The 22,626-nt window shown below is 45.9% G+C and overlaps 1 protein-coding gene across 1 annotated transcript in view; it reads right to left on the reverse strand.

Moving 5' to 3' along the window:
- Positions 1-3,136: 3,136 nt before the first annotated feature.
- LOC146857479 (gap junction alpha-4 protein-like) overlaps positions 3,137-22,626 on the reverse strand; it is a 65,397-nt gene continuing 45,907 nt past the window's right edge. Inside the window, exon 2 of the mRNA XM_085648018.1 lies at positions 3,137-4,335. Within this exon, the coding sequence (XP_085504144.1) occupies positions 3,593-4,315 (723 nt within the window). The 5' untranslated portion in view covers positions 4,316-4,335 and the 3' untranslated portion in view covers positions 3,137-3,592. The remainder of the gene's footprint in view (positions 4,336-22,626) is intronic.

Consider the following 22,626-nt stretch of genomic DNA (forward strand, 5'->3'; position numbering starts at 1 on the left):
ATGCTTGTTTTGACTTTTTTATAATTTCCACTTGCCATTTGTAACACAAACCGTCACGGTTCCAAAACCACATCAGATGCATCGTCATCTGTTCACGGGGTAAAACGAGTCTGACTCATAACCAGAATGCTATTCTTCAGCGTTTGCGAATGAGTCGGACGCATCAGGCTTGTTTACAGATGATTTGGTCGGACGGATTGAGTTCCAAACGACTTGGTGGGAGTATAACATGCATTGCATCATAATCCGTCGTTCGGGCAGGTTGCGGTCGAGTCGTTCGGAAAGCATTCCGGAACCAATACGGTTGGAATGCTTTCCGAACAAGATCGTAATCGGGCACCTAAGAATATAAGATATACTATTTCCTACTTTGGAGGAGTAGATTTACTCTTCCTACTCCAGTCAGCGCAATAGTAGGGAAAGTGTTGGACTTCAGAGGGGCTAGATTTACTATTCCTACTCCTGTCAGTGCAATATTAGGGAAAGCGTTGGACCCTGGAGAGGTTACATTTAGTATTCCCACTCAGTCTAAGCAACAGTATGAAAAGCATTGCACTTTGGAGAGGTTAAATTTACTATTGCTTCTGCAATCTTAGCAACAGTAGAGAAAGTGTTGGACATTGAAAGGGTGAAAAAGTCTATTTCCACTCCAGTTTAAGCAACGGTATGAGAAGTCCTGGACTTCGAAGGGGTTACATTTACTATTCCTTCTACAGTCAGTGCAAAGAAGGGAATGTGTTGGAATTCACAGGGGTCAAATTTACTATTCCCACTCCAGTTTGAGAAACAGTAGGGAAAAACACTGGACTCCGCTTGAACATTGGAGAAGTTAAATTGTCTATTCCTGCTCCAGTTTAAGCAAAAGTAGGGACAGTTTTTGACTTTAAAGAGGTTACTGTTACTATTGTTACTCCAATCTAAGGAACAGTAGGGAAACTGCTGGACTTCGGAGGGGAGAAATTTACAATTCCCACACCATCTAAGTAACAGCCTTCGAAGGGGGTGAATAAATGTAAAATTAGAGTAAACATAAATAAATATAATAATTTATAAAAAATGTTAATATATATCATAAAAAAGAAAAATACATCTACAAATATCAACTTCACTAACTTCAAGAATTAACTCAATGATAAATGATTATTTAATTTAAAATAATACATAACAATTTATTAATTTTGAATAACAAATGTCATCTTTAGAAACAAACTCTCACAAATGCCATTAAATAAAATATGTTTGAAAAAAATACATATAAAGCATTATACATAATTAACTTCCAATTAATAAATTATATGCATATATAAGTTAATGTAAAAAAATATATATTTTTATTTTCTTCCCAACCTACTCTCTTAAACAAATCACAGTATCAAAAATACATGTTTAATAAATATATAATAATACACATACTTAATAAAATAAATAAAACATTACAGCAGCTACACAATAATGAATACATAAGGTAATATACATAAGTAATGATCAAATAAAAATAATTTTCCAAAATATAATAATACATTTAAAAACATTTACTTTAATTCAACTACTTACCATAATCTTCTACAAACCCAGCAAGCCCCAAATAAAATATAACTTGTATAAATCAGTTTTATTTGTTTTAAATTAATAAAATTCCATCATGCACCCCTACAACAACCCACTACTAATCTATAAGTTAAATAAATAGGTAATAAACTATTTATATTATTAACAGTAAGCTAAAAATATTAATTGACAATTAAAAACTAAATACCCGCGCATTTTATTTTTTTCAGAACTTAATTAACTTCCAACCCTAAACCCATATAAACCCAACAACTCACTACTGAAATATAATTTACTATAACTAATATTAAAACTAAATAGAATAAATAAAATTAAAATTTTAAATATAACACAAAAAATAAGCATAATTAATATCAATTTAAAAATTGATTACGAATTATAAATAAATCAAAAATAAATTAAACATTTGTATAATTTAAATAACTTCCCACTCTATCCTCCTACAAATCCAACAACATGCTACAACACTATAAATCACTAATAACATTTAAATAAAAATATAAATTACTTTAGATTGCAAACTACATTTAAAAAAATGTATAATAATTATACCACCCATACTAACAACTAACATTAAGACATTAAGATACCTAAAACTCATTAAAATATTTAAAACGTTATATTTTTTAAAACTAAGGGGGTCATTATGATGGCGGTGAACCCGCCGCCAGCAGACTGTCGGTGGCGGGTTCACCACCATCATGCGGCCATTCTCCGCCCGCCAGATATGGATGGAGAGCGGTGTGCTGGCTGACGGAAAGCCCGTCCACCACGGGTCAGACAGAGGCAATCGTTATGATTGCCTGTCGGACCCGGCCAGCATACCTAGAATGGTGGCAGTGCCTTGCAGGCACCGTCCGCCACATTATGATGCTGCATCCCCGCCGGCCTTTCAATGGCAGTTCAACCACCATTCAAAGGCTGGTGGGGACCCACTGAGGGCCCCCTTTGTGCAGGGACATGGAGATGGTGCACTTGGGGGGCACCTATGTGCCCCCCTACAGTTCCCTGCACCAGGTGACAGGCACCGCGTTGTACCTGCCATGCAGTGCAGGGAGATGCAAATCATGCACTTTTGCCATTGGGGGGGTGCTGCAGCCAGCAGCACCCGCCACAATGGCAAACATGCACAATGCGACTGCCACAGTGGTGGTCGCATTTTAATTGTATGTGCGGGACCGCCACCATATGGGCGGAGAGTCCCGATTCCCTGGATGATGGCAGCCGGACTTAAGTCCGTCCGCCATTATATTCACCCCCTACGTTACTGAATGATATTAAAAACAATATTCCTAAAAGCGATATTACTTACCAAATAATCAATATTCTTTACAACGATATTCTATACTATGATATTTTTACAGCACAACATTTTTTTCCTATATTTTTGAGTTCTGATATTTCGAACTCAATATTTTGGCTAAACACCAAGGAACTTCTGATATATAGTCGGATAGCTGGTTTGCATAAATGTGACCTGTGATGAAAATATTTTTATAGCGGCTGAGATGAATTCATGCTTTTGGGAATTAATAAATATTCCACCAATAAATTATAGGAAACAATCTTTTTCAATTTTGCATTTTATTTGTATTAAAACAAGCGTATTTTCAATAAGGTGTTATAAATGACAAATCAAATACTTTATCAATATTAATGTATATTCTGTATTCCTCATTTATATTTTTTGTGATATTGATTAAATGTCAAAAAAGTTGATGCATGATTTGATATGAATACCTTTTAAGACACAACTCCATTTTACAACATAAATAATGAGAGATCGTGTGCTGCAATTAAAAATATGGATTTGTATATAAAAGTCAGAGCAAATATTTGCTCTGGAAAGCATGGTTAAAAGACACGAGCACTGCCTCTAAGATGACACTATATTCTTTTAGGTATATTGCATGTGTATACGACTGTTCTGGCCAGGAAACCCTGCCATGCCAGCACAAGTCTAATCCAGTCATTACTTCCGAGATGACCTGCCCCTTTCTCTCGGAGTTGAGAATATGGTGGTTCAACATTTCATCTTTCTGTACTGCCGTTTCCTGCAGAAAAGGAGGATTAGCTCTAGCTGGTTGAAGAGAATAGACAATGCTGACACAACCGTCATGATAATCGCGAAAATGGTCTTCTTTTTGGCGTTGGTAATATAGCAACTAGTGCTGTATGAGCACGGATCCTGTGCACAATTTATAAATGTGGAAAAATAAATCTCAAACAGGTACCACTGCCCAAACAAGAACCCAGCCTCAATGACCACCTTGATGATCACATTGATGGTGTGAATGCGGATCAATGTGTGGTGGGGATTTGGATTGCCACCCTCCTGCTCATACTTGTTGCACCCATCCTGCATGTTGGCAGTCATGGGAATCCCTTGCTCTTCTTCTGCCATGGTGGGGTGGAGTTTAGACTGGCTCATCTTCTCCTCTTCCTTTGGCAGGTAGATCACATATCCAAGATACACCAGGGTCGGTGTGGTGACGAACAGAAGTTGCAGGGTCCAGTATTGAATGGGGGACACTGGGAACAGAAAATCATAGCAGACAGAGGCGCAGCCTGGCTGTTGAGTGTTGCAAACAAAGCGGGACTGTTCGTCATCCCAGACCGTCTCTGCAGCAATCACCAGAATCAAAAATCGAAAAAGGAATAGGACCGTTAGCCAGATGTTGCTGATCACCGTTGAATGTTCTGGTACTCTGTGCAACAAAAGAGCAACCACTCCAGAATCTCCCATTCTTCTTCGATTGGTCTCTTCTGTGAAATGCAAGAAAATACATTAGCCTAAAAACAAAACAGAAACTGCACACATTTTTATTACATCTTGTACTACTGAATCTAAACCACCAATTCAACGGCAAAAGACGACTAAAACTTACACAGCGGACAATTAATTACACTAAGCAAGCCTTGGCAGAAATTCTTGTATAATTGGAGACAAAACCTTATTCCTCCATGTATGCTGTTCATATACTCCTGTGCAGGGCATTGTTAATCACCAAGTATATACTAAAGAATCTGCTAATAGTTTATAATAATTGTTGGAAATTGACCTTTCTAGGGTGCTTTCCCTCGACTTTTTGCTTTTCTCCTTCCCAGTTTCTTTCTGATCTAGGTGCTAGCCTTAGGACTTTGAACTCGTTTGACACTGCCACTCAATGCCAAAGTGCTGTGCTCGTCATAAACATAATGCTGATTGGTGTATACAAGATTGAGCTCATTCGATTTAGCTGTAAATCCCAGGTCTAAGGGTTAAGACATATATACCCAGGGCATGTACCTTTAATGCTCCACCATGGGCCTGCAGCACTAGTTCTGCCATCTACAGAAGTAGCTCATCGATTGTGCCACAGATTTGCTCTGGTGGGGCCTGTACATGCAGGTTACTGTTACTCAGGTTGGCTTTTCAAAAGCTAGGTGCCAAGGTTCTGCATGTCTTTTGCTGTATCGGAGTTCTTCCTGGTGACAGGGTGCAGTGTTAGGAAGAGGTAGGGGCATGTGCGCGTTACATGCAAGGGTCGTAATTGGCACCGGATGTTGTGTTTGATATGTTGGTGCCTACATCTCGCATTGGATTAGTGTGGTGGAAGGGTTATTGAAAAGTATTTCCAATGTGCAGTATAGTGGCAGTGTAGTGTTTGATATCGATGAGTTTGTAATGGCGAATGCTCTCCAGTAGTGCAAGTAGATCTGACATTACGTGAGTGGAAATGTTACTTTGGGGAAGTGGACATTTCGATGATCATGGCTCTGTGTGCCTATCGGCGTGTCTCAAATTCACATATGGGTGCTGGGTAGACAGCTACATCTGCATATTCTTGACAGAAGTCCATAACCTAGGGGCTCCAGGGAAACTGCAGACCTCTGACTCTGAGGGGCCTCTCTGGGATGGTTACATGATGGTGGAATTGGCCCCTGCATGCCAAGGGAGAGGATCTTGGCCCCACTAAGGATAGTGTTCAAACCTTGTGGGGTAGGGTGGCTGAAAGGACAACATTTAGAAAGGGCCTGTGCATTTCAAAGGTGGTCTTTTGAACTGATCGTATCTTCAGAGGCCATTGGGGCATAACTACTGGGGCTCTAGCCTCCAAAAGTAGAGACACTTTTGGATTTGGAACCATACTACGCTGGTTCGAAGCTGGGACATTGACAAGAGGAATCTTTAGGGCAGGAGGGACTGCAACTGGATCATCTGCAGACTTGTGGTTGACTAGAGCTTGTCGTGCTCCAGTAAGGGGATGTTGCCTGGATGTTGCTGGCCTGCAGCTAAGTGCCAGCTGTCGCGGCCAGGGTCCCTAAGTACTCTCCAAGGACTGGATGGCTGGACTACTGCCCACGAGATCCCAGGGACACAAAGGATCCCCCTGTTTCCACAATATTGGAAAGACTGCGCAGGATGAGGTGGAAATGGCTCGAAGTGATTGTCGGTTGGAACAAGGACCATCCTGATGTGCGCAATCACAACACTGTGCAGAGGAGTGTGCTTATAAAGAGGGTGGTGTTGTGCCAATACTTTACACTTGGGCCCTGAGTATAAGCCTGAGTGCTCAGTGCCAAGCTACCCACGAGTGAGCACAGGTTAATGGACACGTGTTATTGTAACCATCCTTATCTAGAGTGGTGCATTCTGACTGGCTTTGATGCGTCCCAGCTAACAGGAAACTGCTGGGTCTAACAAAAATCAAATACAGATGTGATTTTAACCCCTTCCATGCTCATGACGGAACGGTTCCGTCATGAGCCACGGTTGAGCTGTGCTCATGACGGAACCGTTCCGTCATGAGCCCGCCCGCGCTCGAACCCTTCAGCACCGCGGCGGAATTCGCCCAGCGCTGAAGGGGTTAAAGTAGCTTGAAGCTACCTGTTGCGCTGAATATGTTTACTAATTCTCATGGCTCAAGCAGACCCTGAAGCTAGAAGGCCTAAAATTGTGCATTTCCACACTTGCTAAAGGCGAAACCTGGCTTTCAAACTTGGCAAGTGAAAGTGAAATTTAGAAGAAAAAGGAACATAGGGGCAGTTTTTCAAAAATACATGCAACGCAGTGCAGCGTCTGAAAGAGATTGTGCTGCGTGACAGGGAGAGAGTAGGAGAGCACCATATCTTCAGAGATATCGCTCTCCTCCTCCCTAGGGCTGGCACTGATTTCAGCTACCGTGCGCCATGCACACACACCTTAGCACCATAACGCTAGGGTATGTGCGTGGGTCTAGCTTAGGTTTTGTACTGGAAGTGTACCCTTCCTGTAAAAACATATGATTCCTTTTAAAGCTTTTCCCACATTATATCTGTGCTGCACAGTGCAGCACGCATGCAAAGTCGGAAAAGAAAGGAGAAATAAAAACATTTCTCCTGTTAGCGTCTCCTTTGAAGTGGCAGTAACTTTTGACACTAAACCCGGTCTACAATTGTTTGTAGATAGGATTTTTGCATCAAAAGGCATGGGTGATTGTATGGGACTGCTCATGTACCACCCTTATAATGCCCCCTTGGTACTAAGTAACACAAAGCAGTGCTTTGCGCCACTTTTAGGGTACTTTCCAGCACAAAACAAGTTTTGAACTAGAATTCCAAAAGAAACATTCTATGCTGGTTAGTGTTTTGTGATGCTAACCCAGTGCACAATGTTTGAAAATCTACCCCATAGTATTGTATGTGTGGATGTTATCTCCGCCTCAAGGACTGCCAGCCCCTATTTCCGTCATGTGATTAAGCTCTATTGACTTGTATTAAAAGAAAAACATATTTACTTTTTTTTCTAGTGAGAACCCTGGTCAGTTGTAACAAGAATTGTCTCTGATGTTTTGCTGTGCTGCTTTCTAATTTGCATTAAACGCTAGTTGTACTTCAGGCTTTCTGACTTTTGTGTTTTATTATTTAAAATGCCTAAATAGAGATAAAGAAGGGGAGCACTGGACCGAGCTCTACACAATGATACCAGGTGCCATAGGTAAGACAAGTTTCTCCAGTGAAACTGTGATGGAAAACTGGCGGCTCTGGACCAGGAGAACTGGCTAAAGGTAAGGTCTCCCAATGCTTACCGTTTGTTGCTTGATTAAATTGCTTGTTGTTTATGTAAAAAGGGTGCACACAAGTGTGGTTGGTAGGTGATGATGGAAGAATGAAAAGAGTAAATCGGAGTGCAGAACCTTGAAGGATGAACTTCTGAGAGAAAGGAACCCTCTGATGCAGCTGAACAACCCCTTAACAAGTCCCTCTGGTGGTGGTCTGAATGCTAATAGAACGCAAGGGGATTTTTGGGTGTGAGTATGCAAAACCTACCCTCATCCATGAGATCAGTTAGAAGAAATATAACTAAAGGGAAGCATAGCATAGTTTCTGTTTCCTTCCCTACCTCCTCCCACAGAATGAGCTGCAAAGCACAAGGCTTGCAGTCCCTTTCCCCGTTACCTGAGTGTAAGTGAATCCAGTGGCGACTAGCTTAAATAAAAAACAGTGAGACGTGAAGACACACGGCTCACCATAAATTCGGGAGCGGGAGTATGACTGGTGCGGCACTTCTCTTTGCTGTCTACAAGCAGGAAAAGGAAGGACTGCTTTTCTGCTTGTGGAACACAACTAAAACCAATCCTGGAGCTGCACTCATGCTGTGAAAGCAGTTTCAGGATTGGTGGGAGCAGGCTTACCCAGTGCTCATTTTGAGGCTGGGTGCCTGTGCCAGCAATCCCCAGGCTGTTTCACAACATTTGGATTGCCCGCCCCACCCTCGCGCTGCACTCAGCGTGAACCGCTGCAGTGGCAAATGAATAAAATGGCATTGACATGCCATTTTATTAATTTGTGTTTGCCTGTGGCACTCTCAGCAGGTGGGGCGACGGTCCTCCACTCCTGAGGAGGAGCCGCACCTGAATAAATCGGAAGAGATGGTGATGTTGTTCAGACAGTCTCAACATAGTGAGTCCCCACCAAAAGGGATTCCTACCCATACAATGTACCAACAATATGGTAAATGCACATGCTCTACAATAGTGGGCGGGTCTCACTTATGACGATAGGAAATTGTTCTTTCCATAACATAGTACCTTAGATTTAGAAAGGTTAGCTAATTTGCAGAAGTGGTTGAATGACCTTAAGAACAAATTAGATGCCAAAGAGTGGCCACTCTTTATACAGTGTCATAAAGAGGCACACAAATAAAAAACACAAATCCAAAGGTTGGAGTACGAAAGACACTGAAGAGAAATTGGAGTATCAAATTAGCCATCTTTGGGACAGAGTTAGGGCTTCTGCTCCAATTGCTCTGCCGTCTATGAATCTATTTCCCAACATCATTGAACCACAAGAAAAAGAGGACAGCAAAACCACTAGGGAGGAGGATTTGTTGGACAAGGTCCTCATGCCAGCCAATGGGACTGAAGGTGCAGCTAGCGATGCTCCCAGAAATGGAGCAGCACTTGCGAGACCATCAGCAGTTGGAGCACAAGAAGATAATGTGCAAGCAAATGCTGCATTGTGATTGGCTGGCAGTGTAACAACCAGATCAGAGGTCAATTTCACTGCTGTTTGTCGGTCTAGAGCATGCTCGCATTTTGCCCCATGGCATAGGGACCGACAAGACCGAATTACTACAATTGCCCTTGAGAGCTTGAGACAGACTGCAGGACTGCTATCTAGAAGACATTCCCCTTCTCCCCAGCCAATTGATGCAGATGATAAAAGCCCATTCTTTCCCATTCTTATCTCTTTGAGTGATTACCCAGAAACAGGGGGAGAGCTGTGGTCCATGTCCCTTTGAACCCCTCTGAATTAATGAGAAAGCAGAAACAATTCACCTATATTCAGCAAAATCCAATCTAGGTTTAGGTGAAACATCAGAGTGTGATTGAAGTATACAGACCCAAGTAGGCAGATGTGAATCATTTATTGCAATTAATAGTGCTGAGTGAGGAAAGGGAAAGCCTGGTGCATAAAGCACCACTGCCTAGAGTGGACCCTAGGAATGATGGAGACTTGAATGCTATGAAGGATATGCTGTTGAATGCAATTTCAGAGGAATGTCCAGTGAAAACTGATTGAACTAAGATTTTGAATTGCAAGCTTAATAAGGGTGAGGAGCCAGCTGATCATTTGGACAGGCTTAAGGATGTGTTTGAAAGGTATTCTGGTATAGCATGATGGCTCAGGAGGCTTTCAATACAGTTTGTGCAGGAATTATTATCAAATGTTAACAGTCACTTGACCACAACATGTATTGGATGGTGAACTAAGAAGCTAGCAGAATTTCTGACAGTCGCACCTTGCTACAGAGCTTCACAGGAGAAAAGGAAAAAGAATGCATAGTCATAATGAATATATTTGAAAGTGCGACTTATGCAACGAATGATTAAGGGATTGGGTCGAGGAGTCCTATAAAGGGGTAGGGCAAAGGAGGACAGGAAGGGGGAAGAATCGAGAGAGGAAATAGAAGGGCTAAGGAGAGGGCCTAGGATTTAGGAGCTTCATGCTTTGTGTCCAGGGAGCTGGGGCATTGGAATTGAGATTATTCTAATAAGTGTTCCAATGTACCTGGGCTTCTGTACAAACTTGGGTAAATCAAATTGCCCAGAATTCTTACCCTGAATTTTAGGACAGCCCAAGAGGCTACAGCTGTCGATACCCTAACCCTAGCAGATATGAAGGGCCTGTATGTGAATTGCGTCATTGATGAAAAAAACTACTTGATTTATTGACTCAGGTGCAAACTGTTGTGCTTTCAAAACCTTGGAATTTCTTTCTTTAACTCGCTTGGCATGTCCATAGGTGCCTTTGCTATTTTCAATCAAAGAGTTCCCCAATGTATTACTGACCCAATGTCTATTTCTTTAGGACCTATTACAGATAAGCATTGCTTTCTGCTTAGCCACATTTCTCCAGCAAATATGTTAGAAAGGGACATGTTGTGCAAATTAAACTGCATTGTTCTTTGTACCCCAAAAGGGTTGTTCTACACCAAGAGAGCATGGGTTTTGCATTATTATGTGAAAGTTTCCTTTTTTTAAAAATACATATTTTCATAAACCTTTTATAAACACCAAAACAACAGCCGGTTACCAACATCATTACAACTTTGACGTTGAGCAGCAGTATGATAATAATCTTGTTTGTAGGAACCTGGGGTCACCAGGCCCTATAGGCGGTAGCGTGGCGCGAGCCGGTCGGGCAACCAGAGGGCTATGTGTTAAGCAACCATACACCACACGCTTCTCATGGACTAGAGTCACACACAATAAGGGACGCCACACCGTTTAAATTATGCAAATACTTCAAGTTTATCCAAGTATAGCTGGTCAGATGCAGTTCAGGAAATAACAAGGTAATACATGAATCATAATACCATTGTGACATTACATTCGACACTCTGGGTGATATCTATGCAGTGCCTAACCTTGTTCTAGCGCCGTGCGCGCTTACGTAAAGTCTTTCCCTGAACCGGCCGTCTAACTAAGCGTAATACCTGACAGGGGACACATTGGGTTCACTTAACGTGGCGCCTGTAGAACTGAGCGCTCCTCGTGATTAAGGGCCCCTAGTACTGTGAAGCAAGGCATATAAACATAGCGCTACGCGCACTCAGTTGCATGTGGATACGTTTGCGTAGGACATTTAATACATCGCGTGACTCGTAATCAGTCGCATGTCATTACCTTTGAGCAGAGCATATAACACAGTGCGCTACTCGCATTCCTGGGCATGTGACTACGTTCGAGCAGAGCATATAACACAATGCGCTACTCGCATTCCTTGGCATGTAATTAATTTCGAGCAGAGCATATAACACAATGCGCTACTCGCATTCCTTGGCATGTAATTACTTTCGAGCAGAGCATATAACACAATGCGCTACTCGCATTCCTTGGCATATAGTTACTTTCGAGCAGAACATGTAACACAGTGCGCTACTCGCATTCCTTGGCATGTAATTACTTTCGAGCAGAGCATATAACACAATGCGCTACTCGCATTCCTTGGCATGTAATTACATTCGAGCAGTGCATATAACACATGGGGTTACTCGCCGTCCCGGTCTCTCCGGCTGAGGAAGCAGAGTCGGTGGCGTGAAGCGCCACACGAGAGTAATGTTAGTCAGTACTTTGAACGGCTTCCAGCGGGGAAGATTACTGGACTTGAGGAGCGAGTCCCTATGCTCCGGTGCAGTTCACAGAGCACCGCGCTCAGTAACACAGGAGGGGGGACACGGACAGGATCCCTCGGCGGGGTCTCTCCGTCGCGCAGGCAGGGGAGGGGATTCCCACGGAGGGGACAACCCGGGCCAAGTGCGGTGTGGTTTCCAGACCAGCAGGGGGCGCACCAGGGGGGATCTCGGCCTCCGGGCTTACCTCCGTGTCGGCGTCAGCAGGCGTCCGTCCTCACGACGTTTGGGGAACTCGGCCCCGACCTTGCGCTTCTCCTCACACGGCTGCGACGGCAGCGACGGGGCCCCGGACTTCGCCTGGGCCTCGCGACACAGCAGGGCACTCTCCCAGGCCTCCAGGCCGCGGCGGTGAGCGCGCTGGCTTCGTCGTCGCAGGGGGGGGGGGCTCAAATTAAGGATGGGGATATGGTGCTCAGCGGAGCACGCTGCCGGGGGTCCCAGACCAGGGCAGGGAGCGCGGGGGTCACAGCGCTAGTACCTGGTCGATCCCCGGTGGCTTGGCAATCGGCTTAGTATTTTGTTCACTAGGGTAGCTTGGACACGCAGTCTCAGCTCTGGCATTCAAGGCTTACAGCTCGCTCTTGTCATGCAGTCTCAGTTCTTAAAGTTAGGTTTCAGTTGACAGATGAAGTCTTTTGGCGCAGATGTATCTGGCGCCCTTAAGGGGTTCTGTTACAGGGGTAGGGATGGAGAGGGCGACTAGGTCCTTCCTAGTCAGGCTGGCAGAGAGTCTCTGGGTCCTCCTACTACTGGGCAAGATCAGTGGGATTCACAGGGCTCCTCACTCACTTAAGAGGCAGTACCTAAATCCTGTCACTCTCAGAGGCATAAGTCCCTGGCTAGGCCCTACCGCCTACACTCCTCGTGGATTCTTCCAGCTCTGCTTCACCCCAATGGCCAACTCACCACAAAAGTTTCCCTCCCACTCTTAAGTAGCCCTAGGTCAGGTGACCTCTAGCCAAGGCGGCAAAAGTAAAACCCCACCTCCCTTCTAGAAGGTTCCAGCTTCTTCCAGGAGCTTCCCCACTCTAACTATGGGACAAAAAGGCGGGCTGGTGTCGCAACATTGTTGTGGGTCCCAGCCAGCTCCTGGCAGCTAGGGTGCTACAAAAACAGGCCACTCTGCAGTAGCAGGGGCCTGTGGCAGCCATCTTGGGTGAAGGGAACACCTGCACCTTAACACTACAAAAACGAAAAAAATGAGGGAAAAAGGGCCAAGTCCAACATAACCCCCTTCCAGCCAAAAGCCAGGGTAGACCGATCAATGCCTTGATGGTCTTCCCTGCTTGGGGCGAGAAAAGGTGGACGCAGGCCCGCAACGGTAGGGGCACCCGCAGGTTCTCCTCCGCTCTGGAACCCAATGGTTCCCTAACAAACCTTCCTGGACCAACGAAACCACCCCACAGGGGCTCCCTAGCTAGTTGTGGCCAGGACCGGCCCCTGGGCCGTCCAGATGTCTCTGGCACGGGTGATCTCGCGGAGTGGGGGGCAGTAGCCCCAGGCCTGTAGTGCCTGTTGACCACTCCGGTCCTCCTCCTTGCAGTCCTAAACTGCCTCTGGTCCTTCCTCCTGGGGTTCACACCCTTAGGCTGACCAGCCTTCAGGGGTGAGGCTCTCCTCCCCCTAACTCTCCTTCTGGGGTTCCTCACCCTACCCTGCGGGGCACCCTCAGACCACCACTTCCTCCTCAGTCTAGGGCCTTGACCCCTCAACTGATCCCTCAACCTAGGGTCTAAACCCTTAGGCTGAGTCGGTGCCCGAGGCGAGACCTTCCTCCCTCTGCACCTCCTTCCAGATTTCAGCACCCTCCTAACGGGAAAAGTACCCCTGGAAGTCAATTTCGGGGGGACCCTGTTAGCAGCCGTCCCACCCTCCAGGTCAGGCAACCCCTGAACCTGGCATCCCAGCACAGGATCTAAACCCTGTGGCTGAGCCGGTGCCCGAGGTGAGACCTTCCTCCCTCTACACCCCCTTCCAGAGTTCAGCACCCTCCTAACGGGAAAAGTACCCCTGGAAGTCAATTTCGGTGGGACCCTGTTAGCAGAGGCCCCACCCGCCAAGTCAGGCAACCCCTGAGCCTGGCACCCCAGCCCAGGATCTAAACCCTGAAACTGGGCCAACCCCAGAACCTCAGGCGCGCTGGTTACAGTCGCCCTGGGTCCTCCTGACACTAGGGGCTCCCCTGCACTGGATGGCCCATCGGGACAGCCTAGGCTCCCAACCTGGGGCTCCCTTGCGGAACTCTCCAGGCCCTGAGACTGCGGTTGGGGCACCTCGGGACACCTCCCCGTCTCACGCCTTCCTATAGATAGGTCGTGAGGCCCTACAACCCTCTCTCCCTGGGACCTAGCTGGGCTATCTGCCACTTCTCCCACCTCGCTGGGTTGGGAGCTCCCTGCACCACCCCCTTCAGGTCCACACCCCAATGCCTCCTCAGACACCCTGGTGATGTCATCCTGGGGTAAATAAAATTCTAGCTCCTGTGGAGCTTCCGGTATGCTGCCACCAGTGTCCTCACTGGACACACTCATCTGGAGGGCACGCAGCTCCAACTCCTTCATCCGAAGCTCGTGCGCCATCCTCCTCTCCTCCATTGCCCATTTCTTATTCTCTCTTTCCTGTTCCAGTTTGGCTAGCTCCCACTTTAACTGCCTCTCCTCCCTCCTGTCCTCATACTCCTTGGGAGACGCGCTCCTACTAGACCCTGTCCTACTACTGGCCCCAGAACGTCTCCCTGGGGGCACATTTTCAGACTCCTCTATGTTTACGATGTCTAGGACTCTCCTCCTGAGGTGCATCTGGCGCCCCCTGTCCCTCATTCCCTCTCCCTTCTGGGTGGGCTTCTACCCATGCCTTAATGGCGGTACGGAGTTCCGGCGCTTTGGCTCTCCGCATCCCAGGCACCCCCAACTCCTGCGCGAACTCCCTCAGTTGCTTCACTGTGTACCCCTCGAGGTCAGCTAACCGGGATTCCATTCTGGCAGGTGGGGACCTAGACTCTAAGGAGAAAATTCCTAGGGTTTAGGCAACAGTTAGTGGCTAACCAGGTTTCTTGCACTCTCTACCTGGACAGTGGAACTAATGATCCAGCAACAATGGTTTCTGAGCTGTGGAACAAAAAAAAATGTAGGATAGGCGTTTAATTGTGGCGCCCTTCGCCTCACGGAAGGGTGCTGTATGGTCACAAGTCCCAAGGATCCCACCGCTGGCCAACAATGTAGGAACCTGGGGTCACCAGGCCCTATAGGCGGTAGCGTGGCGCGAGCCGGTCGGGCAACCAGAGGGCTATGTGTTAAGCAACCATACACCACACGCTTCTCATGGACTAGAGTCACACACAATAAGGGACGCCACACCGTTTAAATTATGCAAATACTTCAAGTTTATCCAAGTATAGCTGGTCAGATGCAGTTCAGGAAATAACAAGGTAATACATGAATCATAATACCATTGTGACATTACATTCGACACTCTGGGTGATATCTATGCAGTGCCTAACCTTGTTCTAGCGCCGTGCGCGCTTACGTAAAGTCTTTCCCTGAACCGGCCGTCTAACTAAGCGTAATACCTGACAGGGGACACATTGGGTTCACTTAACATGGCGCCTGTAGAACTGAGCACTCCTCGTGATTAAGGGCCCCTAGTACTGTGAAGCAAGGCATATAAACATAGCGCTACGCGCACTCAGTTGCATGTGGATACATTTGCGTAGGACATTTAATACATCGCGTGACTCGTAATCAGTCGCATGTCATTACCTTTGAGCAGAGCATATAACACAGTGCGCTACTCGCATTCCTGGGCATGTGACTACGTTCGAGCAGAGCATATAACACAATGCGCTACTCGCATTCCTTGGCATGTAATTACTTTCGAGCAGAGCATATAACACAATGCGCTACTCGCATTCCTTGGCATGTAATTACTTTCGAGCAGTGCATATAACACATGGGGTTACTCGCCGTCCCGGTCTCTCCGGCTGAGGAAGCAGAGTCGGTGGCGTGAAGCGCCACACGAGAGTAATGTTAGTCAGTACTTTGAACGGCTTCCAGCGGGGAAGATTACTGGACTTGAGGAGCGAGTCCCTATGCTCCGGTGCAGTTCACAGAGCACCGCGCTCAGTAACACAGGAGGGGGGACACGGACAGGATCCCTCGGCGGGGTCTCTCCGTCGCGCAGGCAGGGGAGGGGATTCCCACGGAGGGGACAACCCGGGCCAAGTGCGGTGTGGTTTCCAGACCAGCAGGGGGCGCACCAGGGGGGATCTCGGCCTCCGGGCTTACCTCCGTCTCGGCGTCAGCAGGCGTCCGTCCTCACGACGTTGGGGGAACTCGGCCCCGACCTTGCGCTTCTCCTCACACGGCTGCGACGGCAGCGACGGGGCCCCGGACTTCGCCTGGGCCTCGCGACACAGCAGGGCACTCTCCCAGGCCTCCAGGCCGCGGCGGTGAGCGCGCTGGCTTCGTCGTCGCAGGGGGGGGGCTCAAATTAAGGATGGGGATATGGTGCTCAGCGGAGCACGCTGCCGGGGGTCCCAGACCAGGGCAGGGAGCGCGGGGGTCACAGCGCTAGTACCTGGTCGATCCCCGGTGGCTTGGCAATCGGCTTAGGATTTTGTTCACTAGGGTAGCTTGGACACGCAGTCTCAGCTCCGGCATTCAAGGCTTACAGCTCGCTCTTGTCATGCAGTCTCAGTTCTTAAAGTTAGGTTTCAGTTCTCAGTTGACAGATGAAGTCTTTTGGCGCAGATGTATCTGGCGCCCTTAAGGGGTTCTGTTACAGGGGTAGGGATGGAGAGGGCGACTAGGTACTTCCTAGTCAGGCTGGCAGAGAGTCTCTGGGTCCTCCTACTACTGGGCAAGATCAGTGGGATTCACAGGACACCTCACTCACTTAAGAGGCAGTACCTAAATCCTGTCACTCTCAGAGGCATAAGTCCCTGGCTAGGCCCTACCGCCTACACTCCTGGTGGATTCTTCCAGCTCTGCTTCACCCCAATGGCCAACTCACTACAAAAGTTTCCCTCCCACTCTTAAGTAGCCCTAGGTCAGGTGACCTCTAGCCAAGGCGGCAAAAGTAAAACCCCACCTCCCTTCTAGAAGGTTCCAGCTTCTTCCAGGAGCTTCCCCACTCTAACTATGGGACAAAAAGGCGGGCTGGTGTCGCAACATTGTTGTGGGTCCCAGCCAGCTCCTGGCAGCTAGGGTGCTACAACAACAGGCCACTCTGCAGTAGCAGGGGCCTGTGGCAGCCATCTTGGGTGAAGGGAACACCTGCACCTTAACACTACAAAAACGAAAAAAATGAGGGAAAAAGGGCCAAGTCCAACATTGTTGCAATGAAATGTAGTCTGCCCTTTCCAACCAAGAGCTGGACCAATCAACCTGCTTCCCAGTTGTACAGTTTGACCATCTACATTGCCGCCTTTGCAATTATGTGTATTTCCTAATAGGATTGTCGGACTTCCCAATTTTTTTCCATTTCTTGGAGTAGTCTCTGCCTTCATTGATCTGCTTCTTTGCAAGCATGCACACGTTCATATCCTTCTTCCAAGATATCAGGGCTGGCAACTCTGTTGCTCTCCAGTGTTTGGCAATGTTCTGCTTTGCAACAATCAGGCCAAGGTCTGCCCATAGATTTGTGTATTTGGAGACTCCCCCCTTCTACCAAAACATTTAGTAGAAACAGCTTGGAAGAAACGTCTAATGGGGTCCCAGTTACCTGTCTCATACATTTCCCAACCTCCTCCCAATGATGCAGTGTTTTGGCACATGCCAATAGAATGTGGATAAAATACCCCATATTGGTACATCCCCTACCTGTCAGTATTGCTCTTCCCCATCTTCTGTAGTACTATGCTGGAGTAATACAGTCTGTGTAAAAGGTGCACTTGTATTAGCCGAAACCTGATCTCAAGAATCTCTCAGCACCTCTTCCCATTATTCCTCATTCTTCCTCTTCAAAGTCCCTTACATCCGCCTCCAAAATAGTTTTTGTTGGATGTCAGGAGCATTGTTCATTATTTTATACATGTCACTGAAACATTTTTTTTGCAAAGGGAGCCATTCAGTTCCCTGCCTTCCAACAGAGTGAAGGCTATTTATGTTGTACCCTTTTTTGCAAGGGATTAAGGCATGTCTGACCTGTAAATATCTAACGTTTTCTGACTCTGCCAAGTGGTATTCCTTTCACATAGTTCCTAATAGGACCATATCCCATCTTCCCACAAGCCTCCCAAATTGCTGATAAGATACCATCTGAGGAACCCTTTGAAGTTGCCCATCTGCATTAGTATGTCAATGTCCCATCAATGGGTTTTTTGTAAGTGTTCCCTCCCATCTTGAGTATTTTGTCACTTCCTTCCGGACTGTCACCATTGTTTGCATGTGGGTAGCCCCTGTTCCCCACTGCATGCCGGATGTATGACGTTACAACGCACACTTTTACAACGCATGCACTTACAACGCATTTTTTACAACGCATAATCCATTACAACGCATGACATTACAACGCATGACACTACAACGCATTTTTAAAAAATACCTTTACAACGCACTACCATTACAACGCATACTACCTTTACAACGCATACCATTACAACGCATATTATTAAATTACATTTAAGGTAAGTATTAGATAGTATAGGGGTAAAAATTACTATTCTAACTCCAGGGGGTGCAACAGTAGGGTAAGTGTTGGATAGTATAGGGGTAAAAATTACTATTCTAACTCCAGGGGGTGCAACAGTAGGGTAAGTGTTGGATAGTATAGGGGTAAAAATTACTATTCTAACTCCAGGGGGTGCAACAGTAGGGTAAGTGTTGGATAGTATAGGGGTAAAAATTACTATTCTAACTCCAGGGGGTGCAACAGTAGGGTAAGTGCTGGATAGTATAGGGGTAAAAATTACTATTCTAACTCCAGGGGGTGCAACAGTAGGGTAAGTGTTGGATAGTATAGGGGTAAAAATTACTATTCTAACTCCAGGGGGTGCAACAGTAGGGTAAGTGTTGGATAGTATAGGGGTAAAAATTACTATTCTAACTCCAGGGGGTGCAACAGTAGGGTAAGTGTTGGATAGTATAGGGGTAAAAATTACTATTCTAACTCCAGGGGGTGCATCAGTAGGGTAAGTGTTGGATAGTGTAGGGGTAAAAATTACTATTCTAACTCCAGGGGGTGCATCAGTAGGGTAAGTGTTGGATAGTGTAGGGGTAAAAATTACTATTCTAACTCCAGGGGGTGCATCAGTAGGGTAAGTGTTGGATAGTATAGGGGTAAAAATTACTATTCTAACTCCAGGGGGTGCATCAGTAGGGTAAGTGTTGGATAGTATAGGGGTAAAAATTACTATTCTAACTCCAGGGGGTGCATCAGTAGGGTAAGTGTTGGATAGTATAGGGGTAAAAATTACTATTCTAACTCCAGGGGGTGCATCAGTAGGGTAAGTGTTGGATAGTATAGTGTAATATTATGCGTTGTAATGGTATGCGTTGTAATGGTAGTATGCGTTGTAATGGAATGCGTTGTAAAGGTAGTTTTTAAAAATGCGTTGTAGTGTCATGCGTTGTAATGTCATGCGTTGTAATGGATTATGCGTTGTAAAAAATGCGTTGTAATGGTAGTGCGTTGTAAAAGTTGCGTTGTAAAGGTTGTTCCCCCTGCATGCCTGTCTGTCCTAATCACTGACTCTCCCTGAAATGCGAACACCCATTCATTGTTCATTGTCAGTTGGGTGGCACAATTATAATTTTTGACATCTGGGAGTGCTATTCCACAATCATGTACCCCACTTGTCAGTTTGTTTACTGCTATGCAAGGCCCCCATTCCATAATAATAGCCACATTTCAGCCTCTAACTTTTTAAGAAATCTATCAGGAACGAGTAATACTGAAGGGTGTAGGAGAACGTGGGCAATGGCAACATTTTGAACATAACCTCCGTGCCCAATAGTGAGAGTGCTAGATATCACTTTTAAATTTATTCAGAAACATGTCTAGATTTTGTTCAAGAAAGGTGTCCCTTTTAACATCTATACCATTGTGGCAAAATTTTATCTGCCATATGTGTAGTGGGAATCCCTTTGGCACTATTGGAACTTAACCAGTTAATGGGTATAAGTAGGATTTACCCCTATTTAGCTTATAACTGGAGTACTTTCAAATATCTTGAAGAACTGCAGTATTCTAGGGACAGTTATTTCAGGTTGCACCACGTACTGCAGCACGTTGTGTGTGTGCAGTAAGATTCTCTCATCCCATGAGTCCTTCCACTACTAATTAGTAAATTTTCTCTAACTCATGCTGTAAAAGGTTCCGGCTCTAGGGTAAAATCATGGGCGATAGCTGGAATCCCTGTCTTGTACCTCTCCCCAGAACAAGTCCAACACAGTGACATTTACACTTAATCTGCCCAACTGTTGTAGATACAGAAGCCTGATCCACTACCTATACTAAAGGCCAAATCCCCTCCTTTTCAGGACTCTATATAGTCCCTTTCCAAAGTGTCAAATGCCATTGTGGCATCCAGCGACATTATCAGATTTGGCTCCTGTACTTTCCCCATATAAACCAAGCATCCATATTACCTGCGGAAAAAGGGCTTTGTTCCCCTGTTTGGCAGAAAACTTGACTGGTCTGGGTGGACCAAGACTATGATAACTCGCTTTAATCTGGTTGCAAGTACTTTAGCAAGAGTCTTTGCCTCAGCGTTAAGTAACAATATGAGCCTACGAGAGGTGCATTTATCAGGTGGATTACTCTTCTTTATTAAAAATATTGTTGGTCCCCTAAATACTGATTTGTAGGCTTCCCAGAGAGTGATCACTGAGTTAATTGTCCCCACATTTTCAGTAAAATACTGGTATGAGCCCTTAACCAATTTACGCATTAGCTCTTTGTTTTCAAATATCATGGTTCAATTCACTGTGCTTTCCTGGCATAATTTGTCCTTCCCCTAACCTCAACCCAGAGGAGGGAGGGATCAGAAATTCCACTGGCCAGCAGCCTAGCCCCAGCAAAATGTCTTATTTTCATATGGTGTGTCAGGAAGTAGTCAATCAGTGAAATATTCTAAAGGGTATCGAGTAGATGCAAATTGTTTTTCTGATGGGTTATGAACTCTCCATGGGCCAGATGTACGACCCTAAATTGGATGTGCAAACGGGTTTGCGACCCGTTTGCACATGCAAAATGGCCCTGTGCCATGTACAATTCCTAAATAGCAAATCGCAAATAGCGAGTCACAATTTTTTTGCGACTTGCTATTTAGGAATTGCGAGTCGATATTAGGAAGGGGCATTCTCTTCCTAATAGCATCCGCAATCCAATGTATAAATGTTCTGTGACCACAATTGCAGTCGCAAAACACTTGCAAATTACCGCCCTCTTTAAGAGGGTGGTATTGCAGTCGCAATTTGGAAGGGGTCCCCAGGGGACCCCTTCCACTTTGTGGCTGTCTCTGAAAATATTTTTTAAGGCCAGGCAGTGGTCCCATTATTTTCTCAAATGCATCCCGTTTTTCTTTAAGGAAAATGGGCTGCATTTAAAAATAAAAAAAACTGCGTTATTTAAAAGCAGTCCCAGACATGGTGGTCTGCTGAGCCCAGCAGGCCACCATACCAGGGAGGGCCTGTTATTCCCAATGGGCTCGCAAATTGCGAGAGGCTCATTAATATTAGTGAGCCTAACAATTTGCGACCCCATTGGGAATGGCAAACAGTGTGTTCACACATACATTGATCCTCGCAAATTTCGAGGCGCAAAAGACTCGTAATTTGTGAGGCGCAATTTTGCGTGTCGTGCATCTGGCCCCATATGCCTACCGGGCTCAGTGCCTCTAAGAAGCTCATAAGGAGCTAATCCATTTGGCGATCCTCTCTCATTTTTTGTATCCATCTCTGCTCTAGCTATTAAGTTTAATCTTAGTATAAGTGTTCCTGGTGGAAGCTGAAGCAGAAGGAAACCTAGTTCCAGCAAAGTGTAGTAATGTTACTTAGATGGAATATATATTGAACAAAAATGTAATACCACCACATTTCAATGTCCAATTTTCACCACATACCTTCCTAGTGCGTCTGCCCATGTTTTTGAAACACATGCGATGTTGTTTTCTTCATCAACAGCTCCACCCCTCTGGAGCAGAAGTAGTTCCCAGCATCTTATACCCATATCTCTCAAGCGCTCTACAGCCTTTCAAGTGGGTCTCTTGGACCATAATAACTTCCAGACCATGCCTTTTAAGGTATTGCATAATGATCCTGCTTTTAATTGTACTGCGCAGTCCATTCACATTCCAGGACAGTATCTTTAGTGGATTCCTATTGGTCATCCAAGTCCATTTTGTATACACCTCACTCTTTGGCCCAATAAGTCCTAAACTCTCCATTTAGTTTATTTGTTGTCCCGCTGACCTCAGCTATAAATAATTTAGATGACGTTGAAGAGCAAACAGAGAATCCCTGTCCCCCTCACCCAACTCGCTCCTCCCCACTGCCCTGCATTGCAGGCACCGAGCTGCCTACATCAAAGGTAGTGTAGTCACTCCGATGCTGTTACTACATTAGCCTGAGTCCCTTTTAAACATCAACATCCTGTATGCTTTTATATGGTCCCTTTGACCGTGCAGCGGGCGTGCCCTTCGGCGCACCAAACGCAAGCCCATCTGCGTCCGTCCGCGCCAGACCAGGCCCAGGGGCCAGGACCCCTGCCCTTTTTTCCCGGATGGTTATCACTATTCTAGTTTGCAGCTTAAACAACTAAACAGACCTGTAGGGTCAAAATGTACCCACACCATTCTCCTTGAGCAGAATCAGGTGAGCTGCCTACACTGTCCTTTTAATCTCCGCCCACAACCTACCTCCCATTGCCCCGATAGGAAACCCCATAAATCTTTA

The sequence above is a fragment of the Triturus cristatus genome, chromosome 3_2, assembly GCF_964204655.1.
Source record: "Triturus cristatus chromosome 3_2, aTriCri1.1, whole genome shotgun sequence".
NCBI lineage: Eukaryota > Metazoa > Chordata > Amphibia > Caudata > Salamandridae > Triturus > Triturus cristatus.